The sequence below is a fragment of the Akebia trifoliata genome, chromosome 9 (assembly GCF_017979445.1).
Source record: "Akebia trifoliata isolate Shusen 1 chromosome 9, ASM1797944v1, whole genome shotgun sequence".
Taxonomy (NCBI): domain Eukaryota; kingdom Viridiplantae; phylum Streptophyta; class Magnoliopsida; order Ranunculales; family Lardizabalaceae; genus Akebia; species Akebia trifoliata.
This window is the reverse complement of record NC_141383.1, coordinates 15,294,891-15,314,735: the sequence shown is the minus strand read 5'-3', so window position 1 is coordinate 15,314,735 and position 19,845 is coordinate 15,294,891. Positions and strand designations below refer to the sequence as shown.

General features: G+C 33.4%; 1 protein-coding gene and 1 long non-coding RNA gene across 10 annotated transcripts; both read left to right on the top strand.

Annotated features, from left to right (window-relative positions):
* The first annotated feature begins 10,431 nt into the window (after window positions 1–10,431).
* LOC147394379 (uncharacterized) lies at window positions 10,432–15,350 on the top strand. Of its 8 annotated transcripts, XM_086454595.1 has the most exons (7): window positions 10,449–10,703; window positions 10,801–10,957; window positions 11,221–11,340; window positions 12,758–12,865; window positions 13,056–13,152; window positions 14,016–14,803; window positions 14,924–15,350. In XM_086454595.1, the coding sequence occupies exons 4-7, from the start codon at window positions 12,816–12,818 to the stop codon at window positions 14,928–14,930; spliced, it is 942 nt and encodes a 313-aa protein (XP_086310721.1). In that variant the 5' UTR covers window positions 10,449–10,703; window positions 10,801–10,957; window positions 11,221–11,340; window positions 12,758–12,815; the 3' UTR covers window positions 14,931–15,350. The 8 variants fall into 8 exon arrangements, 7 of the variants coding, with proteins under 7 accessions (XP_086310721.1, XP_086310722.1, XP_086310720.1 ...); XM_086454596.1 differs by lacking the exon at window positions 10,801–10,957 and having other exon boundaries at window positions 11,271–11,340; XM_086454594.1 differs by lacking the exon at window positions 10,801–10,957.
* Window positions 15,351–15,920: 570 nt separating this feature from the next.
* LOC147394378 (uncharacterized) lies at window positions 15,921–18,831 on the top strand. 2 transcript variants are annotated; one of them, XR_015181885.1, is made up of 4 exons: window positions 15,921–16,879; window positions 17,007–17,095; window positions 17,189–17,504; window positions 17,606–18,831. It is a non-coding gene; the product is annotated as an uncharacterized LOC147394378 (long non-coding RNA). The 2 variants fall into 2 exon arrangements; XR_015181884.1 differs by having other exon boundaries at window positions 15,922–16,879; window positions 17,184–17,504.
* The last annotated feature ends 1,014 nt before the right edge of the window (window positions 18,832–19,845 follow it).

Below are 19,845 nucleotides of genomic sequence, written 5' to 3'. Positions count from 1 at the left end.
TTCTTTTTTATTTTGAATTATTAGCTGGGGTTGACCAACCCCTCCCAAAAAAATACTACTAATGAATGTAATTACTAGGGCTGCAATCCGAGCGTGCTGGCCCGAACTCAACCCGGGCTCAATGTGATTGAGAGCTTGGGTCAAGTTATGTAGAAATGAGGTGAGCCTGAGTTAGAATATCTCAATTCGATTTCAATTCGAGTTATGATCGAGTTGAGGATACGAGCAGTCCGACTCAATCCAAACCCAATGCTATATTAGGTTTTTTATTCCATCTTATTATATTATGATTTATGGACAATTAGGTAAATATTAATGTGAACTTTGATTGATTATGGTTTCTCTAAATATCCTCTCAACGATGGATTTAAGGGTTATATGCGATTTTATTTAATAGTAGTTTTGTTTTTTATTTTGTATATCTGTTTAAAAATATTAAATTTATTTGCTAACCAAAATGCAAATAGGGTTATTCAACAAGTCTAACCTGCCCAACCCAAGCAAACCACCCAAACTTATTTAAACTTGGGCTAACTACAACTCAATCCGATTTTAGAATTTCAAGCTTGGGTTAGTGATCCTAGGCCTCATGGCCAGATTGAGTTGAGTTGGGCTTGTGACTTCTGCTACTTGGGTTGAGCCTGAGTTTACCCTCCAACCCGCCCAGGTTGCAATGCTTAGTTACAAGTGAGATCTTCCTCTAAAATTCTATGAAGCTCTTGAGGAGTATTGTCTTCCTCTCCAACTATAAATAGTTGATCAACATAGGTCCCTAACCGAGCTAAATGATCATTAGCCCTGTTATAGTTTCTCTCTAAAAGAATTCGAAGATACAAGTAGTAAATGAATTTTGTAATAATTGAATCTCCTTGACAATTTTGAGTATTTCCACGATGGCTCTATCTCCTTCTTTATACGTAGACACCGTTCTTACTTATTTATAGGAATGAGACACTTTACTGGATTTCGACTCGTACATGGAAGTTCATCCTGAAGAGCATCTAGCCACTCATTACTTAGTTTAATAGCTTTTTCACACTATTGTTTTTTTGTATGGACCCTCGAGATCATGCTGATTTTCTTAGTGGGGTTGGTGTTTGACATGATATAGCCCCCCAACCACTGCTACAACTAGGGCTGCAACTTGGGCGGTTTGGGTTGAACTCAACCGGCCTTAACCTGATTGATGGTGAGCCTGGGCTGAGTTATGTAGAAGATGAGTTGAGCCTAGGTTAGAATATCTCAACCTAATCTCAATTCGACTTGAGGGTTCGGGCAAACCCAACTCAACCTGAACCTGATGTTATATGCTAATATATAAATAGTCCATATTAGTTATATATTTTTTAAATTATTTTTTCCTATAACTAAGAAAAAAATATTTTTTGTCTTTTCTTTCTATTTGAGTCCATTGCTATATATATATATATATATATATATATATATATATATAGTATGCATAGATTTCTTTGAAGATGAAGAGTCATTTTATTAATGATATTGACATTAAAGACTAAGAAATGAAGGGAAGCATCATTGAGTATTGGTTGAATAGTGTTTTTATATTGATTTATATATCTCATCACCCGCCTATCTTTGATGATCTTAACCTTTGTTCAGTTTAAATGGTTGTTATTTTTTTCACTAAAAAATTTATCGTAAATCTTTCTTTTCCATTTGTTCTTCCTAATAATTATTTTAGTCTTGAAAGACAATTAATTAAGAATGATACTGCATAGTTACATTGTTTTAACATTCGGAATCACAATTGCTGTCTAAATAAATTATTGAAACATTTCTCCTTCGGTTAGGTTGCAAAATACATATATTTCAATAGCACTTTCAATAAAGAGTAGAAGAACCTGAGGATGTTTTTCAAAGTCTCTTGCAATCTGAACAATGCTGCATGCAAACTTAAGTTGAAGGAATTTAGTGAAGCCGCTAAATTGTGCTCAATGGTAATCTTGATTACATTTCCATCTGATTAGTTCGCATCAAAGTTATTTTGTTTTATTTCAAAACAAGTATTGAAGCTTGAAGCTAGCAATGTAAAAGCGCTTTTCCGAAGAGCCAAAGCATACATGGAGACACTTGATTTGGACTAGCTGAGTTGGACTTGAAAAATGCATTTGAAATCAATCCTAATAATGGGTTCTCGATAATTTTAAATTGTAAACTAGAATTTGGACCGGTAGTTATATTTGCATAATTGTTTTATTTTAACTTCTAACAATAGATAATTTACAACAGGTGATTCAGAAAATAGTTAGATTTATGAAAGTTGAAGACAAGTAGCATTTGGGTCTTTCATGTTACTAGTTGGGGTCTAGGTCATCAATTTCAAAACATAGGGGTATCTCCAATATTCAACAACATCTAAGGGGGGCATGTGTAAAATTAAATATTTTTTTCAAAAGTTTTCATAGCTAAATACCTAATATATATATTTTTTTTAAATACCCTATAGCGACAGTCACAACCATAACTAAAGACCTAACTTTTTTATATAAAAAATATCTTGTAACGACGGCAAATAGCGGCTGTCGTTATAGGTCCCATATATAGCGACAATTTTATGAATAGTTGGCCATCGATAATACACATAGCGTTAGAGGTTTTAGCAACGACCGGCGTGGCTAATGCTATATATATTTGCAACAGTTTTTCCCCTATAGTGACAATCAAAGCCTGTTGCTATATCCATATTTTACTATAATGTAAGGACTAACATTTCATCAGTATATGCCAAAAAACTTTTGGGACATAACTCTACTATTCGACGGATGAGTATGTATCTGCATGTAGATATATGCATAGTCACGAAGTCAGAGTATGGGTTTAAAATGTTAAGAGAAAACTTTAGAAAAAACGTAGAAGAAAAAAAAAAAAGAACCGATGATACATAAAACATAAAAGAAATATATTAAAAATGATGAAAAAATTGTATATATCTAATAATAGATAAGACGTTTTGATTAAAATAATAGATAAGACATTTATTTTAATTTATTCTATGTTTCCCATGTAACATCATTTCTAACATAATTATACATATTATGATATAAAAAAAACTTTACTCAAAAATGTATCATTTGTTCAACATAATACATTTAAAAACTAAAAAAATCATAGCATTAAGATATTATCATCAAATCCTATATTTCTACATTTATGAATCATCAAATTCTATTATCTGTCGAATCCCATATTAAAAATAGGAAGTGTGTTTAAAAAAATATATATTTTTTATCATTTTAATCCACAGAGGTGCAAGATGTGCTTTAAATAAAAACGTGTTTTTTTATTTTAATATATAAACAATCAGCCTGTTATCAAAAGTCTCAACGTGAGATGTGTGATGACTAAAGTAGGTCCTTGTAATGGTAAGTATGCCCACGTAATAAGTCAATTTGATCCTAAAAGTAATATCCAATGCCTTCCTCTTGAAATGTTGACGACCATCACCAACCCCCATACCTTTAATAGTGGACAGCAGAATCAGTCTTTGCTTTATTTTATTAAAAAAATAAATAAAAAAAGGGGAGGGGGGGACGAGATTGAACCTGTCTTTTTTGTCATCTTAACTGGGCCTTCAAACCAAGTCACTAGGCCGAAGTTATTTGGTTTTATCTTTTCAATTAAAAAAAAAAAAAAAAAACATTATAATACTATAAGCCTATAACCATCCCTCGTTAACATACTAGATTATCATGAGATGCGTTGCATCGGTGGAAGTCCACCTATTATATGTTACAATACATAATTTATTAGAAAAATCTATTAAAAATAATTTTAGAAGAAATACATAGTAAGACAATTATAAAAAAAATAAATTAGGATAATACATCTAATATTTATAATTATTTTCAAAATTTTACTAAAATTACAAAAACTTCTTCAAGACAAAAATATGATATATCTGTTGAATTTTGTGTGCAAGCTCACATATATGGGAAGGGATCAACAACCAAAATCCTAGCTTGTTCTAGACAAAATTTTGTCTTAAATGACTAAAAAGTTTCAAAATGGAATGATTTTTTGTGAGGATGATCTCTATAGTCGGTTGATCATCCTTACAAAAAATCAACCAATTCTAAAACATCTAACCCCATGAAAAGTGGTTACAAACTAACGGTTCACGATTCTTCATCTTATAAACTAGGGTTAGAAATTTCAAAACTTGTAATGATGATTTTCTCATCATAAAGATCATCCTCACAAAAAATCAGCAAATGCCAAAAAATTTAACCCATAAAAGACAAAATGCTTTGTCAAAAATGTTTGTCTAATACATATATATATAATTTTAATTTTAATAATAACAATGACACATAAATGAATTACAAATTTAATAAATATTGAAAAACTATTCCATATAATTTAACATTTTCTTCAATTATGAATCTTAAATGTAAAACTAAGGTTTTACAACTTATTTTTAATTTAAATAATAATCTTGATGTTGAAGTTGAAATATAAAAAAATATATTCAAATTTTATAAACTTTATGAAATTAGATATGATTTAATTAATACTAATAATATGACTAATTCTAATATAGCATCATCATCTTCTAGTTTCAAATATACATTTCTTTAACTTTTATTAAGAGCACCTATAACTTTTAGCGATCATAATCAAACTTTCGAATTACAAAGTTATTTGAATTTTGATATCATGAAAAATTATAGTATGTAATATTGCGTGTTATTTATGATGGCATGCGATCTACTAACAATTTTTGAATTTATTGTGACTTCAAAATCAACAGATGGTATGGGTGGGGGAATCTTATCTCAATATAGAAGTCGTTTAGTTCTGGATACATTAGAAGTTTTAATCTATTTAAAGGATTGGTGGTAAGACGAAAGAGGAAAACAACAAAATGAAGAAATATGATTAGAATAATCATTAGATGAATTGCAAATTTGATTTGATTTTTTATTATTTATTTGAGTTTAATTGTACATATGATAGATATGATGTATTCATACTATTGTGATACAGTGCCTCTCCATCTTTATAATCATAATTAGTTTAATTTTATAATTTACTTTTATAATTAATATAATGTACTCAATGTAATTTTACAATTTCATCAATACAAGAGTTAAGATCCAATTTTAATTTATTCATTTTGTGATATATTTAAAAGTATAAGTTATATAGTTATTTATAAGTTATATAATTTATATAATCATAAAAATAAATTATTTATATAAATATATTTAAGTTATATAGTTATATAATATATATAAATTATTTAGATACATATTTATAAGTTGTATAAATATATATAAATTTATTGATTTATATTTATAAACTTATGTATTATGTATTATAAACTTATATAGGCTAATATTGAAATGTTAAATTGAATCGACCAGAATAAAAAAATTGGAACCATTTTTTAAAACATAATTCAAAATTACAACAGTTTTACTTCAAATTTCAAATTCAAAAAATTCGGGTTTACCTGAACTCGGGCCGAATCTGAATTCTAAATTTATCCGAAAATTTTGGTTCAGTCTTGGTTTGATTATGATGTTTGAGACTTGAGCTCGAACAGAACCCCAGCCCAAAACTTTCGGTCTGTTCTTGATTTTAATTAAACTCGGACCAAACTCCGAAAATTTGATTCGGATTTATCCAAATGTACATCACTTCATTTAGAGCTTACAAACTTTTGACGGTCAAGAAAGACGACAACTTTATAGGTAAGAGGGCTGCGGATTAATAATTTTGTAGGCTTTCTCATTGCCATAGAATTATAAAGAAACATTTACGGGAGAGACCAATCTGGTCCATTCTACTTTATCGATTTTTGTACTTACTAAACCTTTCTTTCTAATAAACAAAGACTAGCCCCACTTATGTTGAAATCTTACTAAAGATCGTTGGGCCCACACGGATTATCAAATTGCCAATCCAACACCACTTAAACAGGGGATGTGTGTATTATAATTATATTATAAGAAAGATGATGAAAGGACATTTTTGATAATAAAATATTGTTTGTTTCAAATTTTATCGTTTTAGTAAAACAAGTTATTTGTGGTACTTTTTGGTAAATTACCCTATAATTTTTGTTTGGTTGCACGTGTAGGTTCAGGTTTGGCTGCCCAAGACTATCGAATGCACTTTGGCATACCAGATTCACTGGCTTTGGGCCGTTGATTTTTGCTGATCAAATCCAGATTCAAGGGCTTAGGGCCATCATATTCTGGATGGACCTCATGAAACTAGTCATAATTTACGTACGATGGGTATTATGGCCAATTGGAAATTGTTAGGTGGCTTACAACATTCGGCTACAATGGAATGATAGTGAATCTTTGACCAGCCAAATTCAGAGGGCTTTCTCTAAGTCACAATTGTTTTGACACTACACGTTAGTGTTGTGTTTGGCATCGAAAGTCAAAATTTCGTGGTCTTGGATACTTGACTCTTCTTTATTGCCTTTTTGGCAACTTTCAGGATCATCCCCATCAAAGAAACGATTGAGATGAGAGCATACACCATTGTGATTTGTCATTCTTGGAGCCTTTTTTTATTTATTTATTTTTTTCTCATCAAAATTTATGTAAAAACAACTCTTCATCTTCAAAAACCTGTAAAATACATATACATACAATATTGCAATAGCAATAACTTAAAATGTAGAAAGAAAATATCTCAATTTTACAAATATATTTAGGAAGAGAAAATTAGTATTTTTTTTAATTAAATTAAAATATTTATATGTAAATATATAGCATTGGATTTAAAATTCAGATTGAAATTTCCTAGCTTAGGCTTAACTCATTTTCCATATAAACCAACTCATGCTCCCCCATCAATCGGGTTGAGCCCGCGTTGACTTCGAGTTAGCTGCTCAGGTTAAAGCCCCATAAATAATTTTATTCTTTCACTATATATCGTTGTTTAGATGATGACACATGTGAGTTAATGGCAAATGATGGATTCAAACAAAAAAATGATGAATAAAATAATATGTTTAGTAAGGCGAGGACATTCATGAATTAGACAATCTTGATTTTAATTTAAGTAAGTAATATTGGATTTGAGATTAAATTTAATACCCTCTTTATTTTATATTCTTAATGTTAGAAATAACCCTAAGATTCGAAGTATAAATCAACAAGAACACAAAAATCTCACAAAACACAAGATATACGCGATTCGATCAAAGTATCGACCTATGTCCACAGGTGAAAAATGACGATTTCACTATGATAACCAAAGAAGAACTAAATTACAATTTCTCTCTGCCTATCGTATATCTCTCACATCCGTTTAGGGTTTCATCTCTTACCCTTTATATACTTAGGGTTACAAAGAGGTTAACGGGTTGGATCCAAAACCAAACCAAATAGGTACAATATTTTGCTCGAGGGCAAAGCCTCTGGAACCCCGGTAATAGTGGGGAAACCCCACACATTACCAATTAAACGGGTCATGCGGACCGTTAATGGATCATCAAAAGATCTAAGTTGGATCCACGACAACTCTCCATATACAATAATATAAGACATAACTTAACACTTAACTTCACAAATACATAAGTGAGGAGCCACTCAATTTTAAAAGTATGACGATTAGAGCCACTCACCCAATAACCATTGGGTCAAGAAAATTTACAAAGAGTCCAAGACTTGAGAAACTCGAGATATAAACACAACTCCTACAACCATAGTACATCATAGTCAACTCTTGAACCCATGTTATCATACAACCATATCTCAACATGAGCATCAATCTACAAAATCACAAGGGCTTTCAAAAAAGAAACCAATCAACTTTTGTTGGAACACATTGCAATTTTTTTAATCATTGAACTTAACTTAAGCCATTTGATCATAAGGGCAAGTTAGAGCCTCGACTTTTGGATATGTGAGTCACTACAAGCCAAAAAATAAAATTTTATAAAATTTTTCCATGGTGCCAATTCAAACTTGTATTGATGAACTCAAAAACCTCCCCAAAGGTTTCAAAGCCCTCGTATCTACACAATTCTCCCAATGAAATTTTATTTTCCTTTCCATCACTTTAAAAATAAGAAATAAAAGAGAAAATCACTTAATATATTTATCAAAATGTATTAAGAACAAGTAGTGATCTTGTCACCAAAACCCAAAGTTGAAGCCAAAGGTCTATTGGAGAAAAAAAAAATAAAACTAATGATAAACTAATGCTTTTGACATGTCATGTGAATAGAGTTATAAACCTTTTCCTTGTGTATCCTGGAGAAAACGTTTTATGATTTTATGTATTGTCATGTTAAGAGTGACTAAAAACACTAGTTTTAGAACGTCAATTTATCACTACTAAAAAAATAGTGGTTTTTAATTGACTAATGATAAATCTGTTGGACCTAATGTATAAATCTGAATTAGAATTAGGTTATATTAAATCGGACAATAAGAAGAGATGAAATGAATTTATGGGTTTGATAAAGTAACTGGGGCAAGGAGAAGCCGTTGTCCATCTCCTTAAGATGATATCGTTTCTGAACGTTGGAGGATTCAAATGGTTAACACACATTCTCTCTAATGGTTAGCTTGATCAACGGTCGAGATGAATAAAGTAAAAAATAACCAAACAAATTTTAGTAAAAATGGGCCTATCACGTGAGACTTAGATCCGAGATTTGCACCTCCCTACGCCCATGGCATTCACACTTGCACTAAGGTTTTCAACATGTTGACTCAAACACATTGAGCTGTAGTCCCATAGTGCCTAAGGCCTTTATATGCATGCACGTCGGGACAAGTCTTATATTTATCCAATGTGGGACTAAATATTTAAAGAGTTATTTCTACAACTCTCAAGAAAAAGCAAATCAAAGAATCTTTAACTATTCAACTATCACAAATAATGAAAATACATTTTTAGCTAAAGCTTCACCAGAAATGGAAATATCCTACGCCACCACACTCAAGAAAAAAGATGATCTTGACTTCAAATCTTACTCCCAACAAAACCCAATAAATAATATTAACTATGAATCCTACAACAATATTGACGCGACAAACATACGCAGTCTGTATGCAGTTGACGTGGCAAGGGCATAGAATCGTTGATATTTTTCCTTGTGTATCCCAAAGACAAAGATCTATGGTTCGGTGCCCTTGCCACGTCAGCTACATAAAGACCGTATATGTTTTGATGGGTTGATTTAACACGATTCCTTTTAGAGTGCCGATTTTCTAACTCAACCAGACAGAATAACTCTAAAACTCATTGACATGGCATGTGTAGTTGTGAATCACGAGGGAAAAAATTCTTTGGTTCTTATACAAGCCAAGTCAGTGAGTTTTTGAGTTAGTTTGTTACAGTTGAGTAAGAAAATCATTACACTTGTTTCTAATTAGCAAGTGATTGAAGGGAATGGTAGTTCAAAAAGAGGATGGTCAAGGGGGTCAGGGTGTTCCAAATATTAACCAAAATCCAGCGAACTGCATGTATCTAAATCATCATTGTTTTCTCGCACAATTAGATTTATTAATTCAATCTTAACTCTTTGCCTCTCTTCTTTTTCACCTTTTCCTTTGGAAAATACCTGCTTCGTGAATTGATCAATCAAACGAATGGCTGAAATGAGAAGGTTACACCCTAGGGATTTCCAGAAGTCATCATGGATCCATAAACCATGAAGACTCCTCTAGCCTTGAGTCTTGAGTCTTGACACAATGATTCTAGCTTTAATTTAATTTCAACGCGTCAGGGTCCCACTGGCCATTACAATATGAGTTCGTTCTTCTTTCTTCCACATTCAATCTAATTATAAGTCATCAAAGATTAGACATCTCCACTCACTCTCCTATCTTTTATGAGTCTGTTTCAAAATGAAGCAAATTCATCTCCATTTCTTTCTTCATCTCATCAAACTTAATATTTTCTTCTACTTGATCATCATCATCATCAATCTACCCAAATCTTTATGTGATGATATAAGTAACAATGGTTGCAATAACGGCCATAATTGTGCAACAATTCCCGATCCTACCATTAGCAGAAATCCTCCACGTGCAGCGCCGGGTGCAGCAGCATCACCTCCTGCAACATCAAGAAATGCTACAGGCGCGATGAATGTAACAGCAGACCCTCCAGCAACACCCAAGGCATCGGTAACCCCTCCTCTTCCGTCTACAATCCCAGATGCACCACCAATCTCTCCTGCACATGGTACGTAAATCCATTAAACTTAGTTATCAAAGAAACAGTTCTGGGTCAGATTGATTGATTGGGCATGAAAAATATAATAATTTTTAGGTGTTTGATTGCATATTTTCCTTTGTGATGTTTGAAGAGTGTGTTTTAATCTTTAATTAGGGTGTGATAAATGATTTAAGAAATCAGTGTGTAATAAGCAAAAGTTGGAGTGCCCATAGAAATTCTTAGCTTTTTTGTGGAAAATAATTATTTTGAGGGCATTTTAGGTAAGGGTCACTACAGGAAATTAGACGTATAGCAACGAAAATTAGCGACAATCAGCCCCTAGTCGTCGCAGTAGAGTAGCTACCGACAACTTATTAACTCATCCGTCGTTACGGTATTCTCTCGTTTGAGGTTCGAAGAGTCTTTTTGCTGCGACCATCGCCTCTCTCTCATTTTTTTTATAACTCTCTCTGTCTCTCTCTCTCTCTCTTCGAGGTTCGAAGTGTTTGCTGCCACCATCGCCAAAAAATCCTGCAAATCGGGTAAGAATTTTTTATTTTATTTTTTCTGTGATTCTTCTCTGTATTTTTGTATGTTCATTTTGGATTTTCTCCAATTTCTCTTTCTTTTCTCGATCAGTGACCTGAGAATCTTTGCCACCATTGCCACAGTCTCAAACCCTAATTAAATTACATTAGGGTTTCGATTTTTGACTCACGTTGTGTGATTTTCGAAGTTAGAGGGATGGATTCAACAAACCATTTAGATCTCAAAATAGCAGAAAATTTTCTTCTAGGTATGTGATTCTGCATTCGAAACCTACCTCTGTCACACTTAATTGAGCTTTAATGATTGGATTTCTTCATGATTTGTACCTTTTCCAGTTGAATTTGAACTCAGATATTGATTTTTTTCTATCAAACCAATTAAATTGATGACATTATTGTCCTTGTGGCTGAATCTGTGTTCTCGATTATGAATTCGAAGAGTTCGAACATGTATTTGAGTTTAGAGTGAAGTTTCTGGTTGGATTTGCAAGAAATTATTATGTTGCCACAGGTTTTTGCAAAAGGTGTTGTCAAGGATATGGTTGTACTGATGGCTGCTAGAGCTTCAAGATTGGAAAATCAAGATGCTATTGATACTGCCATTGTCTCGATGTTAGGAGATCCTAAAGAGGTATTGGATTTAATTTATTGAACATCATCAAGCAATATGTCTTTGTAGATTTTTTATTTTTTTTTTCATTTTTTAACAAATTTTGTTAATGCTGAAAGATCCTTGTCCAGCATTCTTGTGGACTCATTTGTTTATGTTTGAACCCAACTTCTATAGTATTTTACTTTTATCCTTCTACACATTCCAATTTGTTTCGGGCCTTTTTATTTTTGAGTTACATATTTAGTGTCTTTCATAGTTGAATAATCAATTAGATGTTGTATACATGACAATAAATTTTCAAGTCCAGCAAACCAATTTAAGATGGATTTTTTGCAAAGAAAACATAATGAAAACTAGAAAACAATATAAATTGGTGACCTACATGATGGGAATTGAAAGTACCTCTGTACCTCTAGGAATTGAAAAATACTACAATGGATTTAAATGCCAGCGTTAGTTTTATTTACATAAACAAGGGTCGTATAAACTCATGTGGTCATAGTTCATAGACAGAATTGCTGAAACTATGTGAGGCCAGGCTTACATTGCTCTTAATATATTCTGACTTCTAGCCTTTATTTTTATTCCTCTATCATAAAGCCTCTTCTAGTTAACTTGCATATTGTTTTGTTCGCTCAGGCATTGTTATTGACATGTTACTCATAGAATTCATGGTTCAATTTCGGTTGGAAACTATAATTAGGAGGGTCACAAAGAAAGTGATCCTCATTTTTGATTTGGTTTTATTATGTTTTGGTTTGCCTTGGAATGTTTCTATTGAAACATTCTGAGACATTTCCAGAACATTTCAAGAAAAACCGAACATTCATTGAAAATTTGATCTTAGATAGGTTTTGCATAGGAGGATTCAAATAATTGTTTGTATCGGCCAGTACATTCTTAAATCGTATGATGATTTAAACTATGATTCTAACAATAATGATCTAAAACAATCTTAGCCAACTCTTTTTGTGTCAGTTATGTTTTCTTAGTTCTGGTCTTAAAAGCTATAAAAAAAGAAGTGAGCTTCTTGTTTAGTGCTTCTAGTTAATCCAATTTTTTTGGTGGTGTTAACATCTCTTATCTTAATCTTAATAACAAATGTAAACTTTTTTTCTATCAACTATGGTGATACTCAAACAAACAGAAATTGCAAGGATGTTGTCGTCCACGACTCCATATTTTCTATTTTTTTTCTCTCTTTATGCTTCTTTTTGTTTTTAATGTGTGTCCTACTGTGTAAAGATTTTTGTCACTATGAATGTATCTTGCAATAGGAATGGGACACCATTCTGTAGTTATCATATTGGAACAGATTAGACTTTTTATCTAATCCAATACATTGACAGCCCTTAGTCCACTGCAGTGTCCATCAAATTCATAATGAAGCCTATACCCTGTCTAAATTGGGATTTGCTTGTTTCTCTTTATGCAGTTCTTAGATAGGTACAGAAGCAAGAGGGTTCCTGTGTGAGGATCCTGAATCAATAGGGATGCCAAAAATTACAATGGACATTTATAGACATGATCTTCATCTGTATAAGTCAGTATTTATTTCATTCTTTTTCGTGTGCAATTCAACGTGTTTCGAATGCGAAAATGTTTTATCTTGATTATTTGTCCTTTGTTAGCCTTTGCTCGAAGGATATGGTAGCATAGAGGCCCTTTTTTTGGGTTGCACTTCTTTCACTTCAGTATTTTGGTTATAATTGTGATTGGTAAAATACTTGCAGCCATTGGACTAATCCTGAAACTGTTAATGATCCGGTCCTACTCAAACAAATGGAAGCAACGCTCGTTAATTCTATTGGACTGCTTCGAGAGCGGAAGGTAAGATTCAAATGGAAAGGAATGGAGCATCTGCTGCTCTAGAGGCAAGATTTTTTTCTTCTTCTTATTCTTATTTTCCATTTTGTGAGTTAAACAAGTAACCAAAATACTGAAATATTCTATATCTACTTATAGGAGCTAAACAAGTAACCACAATACTGAAATATTCTATATTTACTTGTAAGTCTTGAATGAATCACCACTATAAGTATGATACTGTAAATCTGTAATGCCGTCTTCCTTTATGGATATTTCAGGGGTAGATCAGTGCCCTTGAGGCTAACATCTTATAGGATGTCTTCACTTTAGTTACCTAACACTAATTTTGTGGCTAACATCTTTACCAATCTCTCCTTCTTTATCGCTCATTGAACCTAATGATCGAAGTGGTGGCTTTGGGGTATTCCATTCCTGTTGATCTTCGCTAACACATCTTCCTTTTGAGTGTCATTGTCAAAGTTGCACTAGTTATATTTTGTACTCTCCCATCTTAAAATCTTTATTTTATATGTTGTCCCTTCAGAGTCCAGATTTGCATTTACTTCATCTCTAGTTTCATCAAGAAACATGGCATCATCTGCTTATAGAATTTGAGGAGTAAAGCCATCAATAACTTCTGTTTTATTTCATTTTATTTTGTGTGTAACTCTATTAATAGTTAGTGCAAAAAAGAAATGAACTTACGGCTGATCCACTCACCATTTTTCGTTTCCATCACCATTATTGCACACATTGAAACTAATTGTCCTAATCGAACAGGTATGCCTTTTTTTACCTTGTCAAAAACCGTATCTATTTCTTGTTTTAGGCTGATAAATACAATATTGTCAAAATGGATAAACACCATCTAATTTCTTTTTCAGGTCTTGAATTCAGATAAATCAAAACCCAAAGTAACATCCAAAAGTGAGATGAGTCTGGCTTCCAAGATTGGGAACCAACAGCTATCATCATCATCACAACTTGTTAATCATGGCGGAGCTGCCAGATCTGATGTTACAAAATCATTCCACATTGGAAAGCTTCAGGTCCTCAAAGCTACACGAGAGAATAATGGCATCTCACCTACTTCCAAGGACGGTTTGAGTCCAACAAATGCCGGTGGCAGAGTAGCAAATAATCCATTTACAGTTGCTCCTTCGGCTCTTCTTGCACCACCTCTTAGGAGCCCAAACAACCAAAAGCTTACTGCTGCCACCAGGACATCTTCCATGGAGAAGAGGCCCATTACGTCTCAAACCCAGAGCCGTAATGAGTTCTTCAATCTCATGAGGAAGAAAAGTTCAATAAACGTTTCTTCTACTGCCTCAGATCCAAGTCCTGTATTGTCATCAACTGCCTTGGAAAGGTCCGGGGAATCGATCACAAAGGTTGCTACTGTTCCTGTTAGCCCTCAGAGTTGTGAATCTCCTTCGTCAGATCCCTCTTGTCTGGATTGGTCAACTGAGACAGCAGTTAACATTGCCAATAATGGTGATGCCTGTCAAGAGTCTCAGAAATGCCATAGCAATGGAGAGAAGCACTTAAATGGCTTTGAAGTTGTTGATTCGGATGAGAAGGAGGTTGCATTGCTTCGATTACTTGGGTGGAAGGAAAATTCTGAAGTGGAATGTCTGACAGAGGAGGAGAGATCAATGAGTTCTACAAGGAGGTACTGAATCCTCATCACTCGGTGTTTTCCATTTGATTTAGTTGAAGTTGTTTGGTTAATCGTATATACACTGTGTTGCATATTTTTACTTATATTGGCCATGTTTGTTTTCTTGTGCAGTACATGAAATTGAAGCCGTCCTTGAATACGTGCTAAGGGATTCGACAACAGAAACTTCTGTTGTTGCCCAACTCCTATGTGAGTAGTTGTGATGATACTTCCTCTGGTTTGAACTCCTCTGACTCTGAATCTGAAGCATGATTTTCTTGAAGAGGTCAACTTGAATGCAGAGTTTTTTTAATTTTTTTTTCCCTTCTATTTCTTTTAAGTTGATTGATATTGAGATGGAAAGCTGAGAGAGAGAGGGTGAAGGGCTCATATTGTGTGAGTTGGAGTGTGTGTGTGCACGCGTGCCTGTGCGTGAGTTGGATTCCGGTGACCATTTTATTATGTGTGTGTGTGAGTTGGATTCTGTGAGAATTTTTATCAGTCTGTAATAGTAACACAATGAGCTCTAATAGAGAGGGCATTTGGTTCTTTTCATATTGATAGTTGGGGTTGTGGTCATCAATTTCAAAACATAGGATATCACCAATATTCAACAATAAATGAGGGGGCTGGTGTAAAATTAAATTTATTTTTTTCAAAAGCTTTTACCGCGGCTGAAGAATAACTTTTTTTTATTTTTTTTAAAAAGACTACCTTATAGCGACGGCCAATAGCGGCTGTCGCTATAAGTCATGTACCTAACGACGTTTCTGTTTTGGCCGTCGATATAACATTTAGCGATGGGATTATTAGCGACGACTACCGACGGTCTCCTTGGCTGTTGTTAGATGCTTTTGCGACGGTTTGTTTACCTATAGCGGCGGTCGCGACCGTCGCTATAGCCCTATTTTCCTGTAGTGGGATGCTGTTTGAACAATTGAAACAAGTACGCTTCCTTAATCAAATTCTTTGTTTGCAGGTATATAAGTGGGGTGGAGTTCCAAAGAACATAAACTTCAACAAACATGTTAAGTGCCTTGCCATCTCAAATGAAAAAATATATTGTGGCTGCACTGGTTATAGCATCCAGGTACAGTGCACTGCCACTGCTGCTCTCAAAGTGAGGTAAGTGTTCGAGTATAAAATCCCATATTTTAGTTTGCAAGTAGATAAATTAAATAATCAATTAAAAAAAAAATATATATATATATATATATATCCCATTATCTTATAGTTGCATTAAAGTTGTGCTTAACGCTTAACGAAAATTTTCAGATTGCTGATTCAATATGTTAGGCTGTTGCCTTGAAAGCTTGAAACTAATTTGAAAACCTTAAGACTGTCTAGATCCCAATGTATTGAGGCTTGAAAATTGGGTGAGGTGCTGTGGGTATGGAATGAGTGTCATTACTTCATTGTTAGAAGCCTCTAAAGTAATCTCAATGCATGTCATGCTATTACCACTAGTAACAATGTTATTTGCATAAAGATGATGCTTACCTTGTATACACAATCATGAGGATATAAGTCCATCAAATTTGGACAATGTTATTTTTATTTGGAAAATGCAATTTGGGGTCGCCCATCCTACGGTTGTGTCGGCGATGACACATGCAATCTTCTCACTTCTACTAGATTTGATGATCTTCCTAATAAGTTTCTCTAATTGGGCCGGCATGGTTTTAGGGATGGTGTCAAATTTCTTCAAGGAATCACTCCGTTCTTCTGGTGTAAGCCCATCTGGAATGGAAACTAAACATATCTTTCCAACCTCATTTTCCTTCACTGGTGAAGCTGCCATGATGACTCTAGCATGGATGCCGTTAGTGTTCACAAATGCGATCTTGAACCCTCTATCAGCCAAGCAACATGAGAGTTTCATGAGAGGCATCACATGGCCTTGTGCAGGGCATGGAATAACTAACACGTGTGGCTGGTTGCTCATGATCGTTGTCGGCTGTCATCCCTCCACTTGTGTTTATGCTCATTTGTCTTAAAAATAATTAAGACGGAGGGACTCGTGCATAAAAATATCCATCGGTGTCCCATGGATTATGTGCCAACAGGAAGATGCCCCCTCAGCCAATGGTACTTATTTTATTATTGTTTTAGTCTAAATAATCACTAATTACCATTTCTTTGCATATTTTCACAATTAATTTTATTTATATTTACTCATAGAGGTTATATAAATTATGTTAATATTTCTAAACAGATCAACACTTGCAATGGATGGTACTGTGATGGTTTTGAGCCTAATAATCCAAATAGTCCAAAGATGTGGACTGAGAATTGGACTGGCTGGTGAGTTTATTATTATTTTGATTTATTTTTACTTATTTTATTATCATAAATAAATTGGTATTTTAAAATGGGTTTTTTTTTTTTTCAGTTCAGGTATAAGAATTGGGGTGGTAAAGATCCACACAGAACTGCTGAAGATCTTGCATTTGCCATTGCTCGTTTCTTTCAGTTTGGAGGCACTTTCCAAAATTATTACATGGTTAATATTCACCAAAATTTATATAAATAAAATGAAATAAAAAATTATTTTGTAAATTATATACTTAGTTAGCCAATAATGAATCATATGGGCAACTTAAATCAACCAAAATGGGGACATCTTAAGCAACTTCATCTCCTTCTGAAATCAATGGAGAAGGTGCTCACTTACGACGATATTTCAACCACAGAGTTTGGTAATTCAGCAACTGTGAGTATTGGTTAATTTTGATTTTTTTTTTTTTTTTGTAGCATATATATTTGAAGTATAAAATTTTAACATATAATAATTGATTTTATTATTACCATTAGGCGACGATGTACACTATAAATGAAACTCGTAGCTGTTTTATTGGCAATGCAAACAAGACTGAGGGATTTCACCATCTCCTTTTAAGGCAACCAATATGCTGTACCTGTTTGCTCTGTTCGAGGTCCGATCGATCTCTGTTGACTTCCAAAGGTAAGAACCTCTTGCTGAACACAAATAGATCAGGGATTTGTCTTCCATCAACCCTTTAATCATTGTATTCTTCAATCTACTAGTGAGATAACAGTTTAACACATCAACCCTTTATCTATGGCTGGTCATCAAATTTGCTTGCAAGTTTGGTTGGCTGTTTCTTTACTTACTGATGCTTTAGCTCTTGCTGGTCGGTAATAGTTTTTCAATTCCCACCTGTATTGTATGTTTTATGGCACATGTAACATTGTATCGATATGGGTGAATTTCAAATTTGTGGATCTGCATTGGTACCTTGATTGATTAAAGACTACAAATGCTTCTTCATGATAGTTGAAACCAGGAAATAAATGCCAAAGAGTCTCTAAGTGATAGAGACGACACATCGCAAAATGTTTAGACAACAAGCTCAATCAAAATTAGGTGAATTTTCTCACTTGGGAAGACCACAAACAAATCACTACTAGTTGTTAGAGCAATAATACAAACTCAAATATTATTTCAGATCATAACTAAGCAGAGGTATAGAGATGTAAATGCAATGAGACACTTGACAATTGCAGGTGCTACTTTCTTGCAATCCATCTGAATCATCTATTCAACATTTGGGTTCTTTAAAACAGAGACCAATTATATTTCAAATACCAAAATCATCGGAGCTAATTTAGTGAGTATTAGGAAAGAATGGAGTGCTGAATGGACACATTTGACATAGTTAAGGAGATATATGCAAGGGTTGTGACTAATATGAGAGTAAACAGAGAAAGGATGAATGAGTTCGTGTCCATATTCATTTGCCCAATAACCAAAATATGAGGGGGAAAAAAATGCCACGTGCATTCCACGTAGGTAAATCGAATTAAAGACAAGAAGACATGGCATAATTCGACAACTAATAGATGATTAAGTTTCTTAGATGCCTCACCTAACTATTCTAAGCCTTGTTGTCAATGTATGAAATAGTCAAGGTACGTGGCTTGATTCTAAGAATCAAAACTCTTTAACTAGACTCAAATGAATTTTATATTGACTAAGTGTACTAAACTAGTAAACTTAAATAATGCTCCGGACTCTTAAAAAATGATCTAATATGCATCTTACTTATGGTATGTTTAATTTAATGGACAGCCTAAAATGTTATGTAAATTACAAAAATATCTTTTATTACGGTTAACTTCAAACTCACCTTAGTTATAATTTTAAATTATAAAAAGAACTTTGTAGCATATTAAATCACCAGCTAGAGTTTCCCATGGCGGGCATCCTCTTTGGGGTTAATGGGAGTAAAAGAGAAACTGCGGTAAAGTTGAAAATTGTCTATAGAGATGTCCTTTATGAAGTAAGGATTGAGACAAAGATGGGCCTCGGGATAAGAAATTTTTTTATCATGCATAAATCTTAATTTTTGAATATATATGCATTTGCTAGTGCCACCTACTTGTAGATACAATAATGGGAAATGCATGGCCTAACATAAATTTTAATTTAATGTTACATAACCCAAATCTGGCACATTTTATTAATGGGCTAAAGCAAGATTGGCGTAGCCCTTATTAGTGAGTCTAGCAATGTATATGATTGTGTAATCCCCTAAAGAAAAATGAAGGGGTGTGATTGTGATTTTGGAACTATAACTGATAGGAATCTGGATAGAAATCAAAGTCGTAGATGTTATTCTTTTAGTTAAATTGTTACTTGAGCAAAATAAAAGGTAAATCCATATAACCTGGAATTTAGAGTTTTCGTTTCGTTTTTTTATGATATATGATAGATATATTGTTATTTGTTAGATACCCGAGAAGTGAATAAAATAAAGATTGATCAAGGCTTGTGTTGAACACAATGTCCTTAAGACAATTTTCTTCCCGCAATTTAGTGCCCACGGATCAATGAATAATTGTCTCCTAGGATACAACGATCACACGTGCAGAGGCAACACTTCAATCTACACATCTAACGAACCGAACGTAAAATTTGTACTCTCAAGAAAATGTCGATGAGAAATTCAGAATGCAAGTTAAAACATGAGATAAGAGAAAAAAAAATTGAATGAACAAATCAATGTTGAAATGACCTATTTATAGAAAAG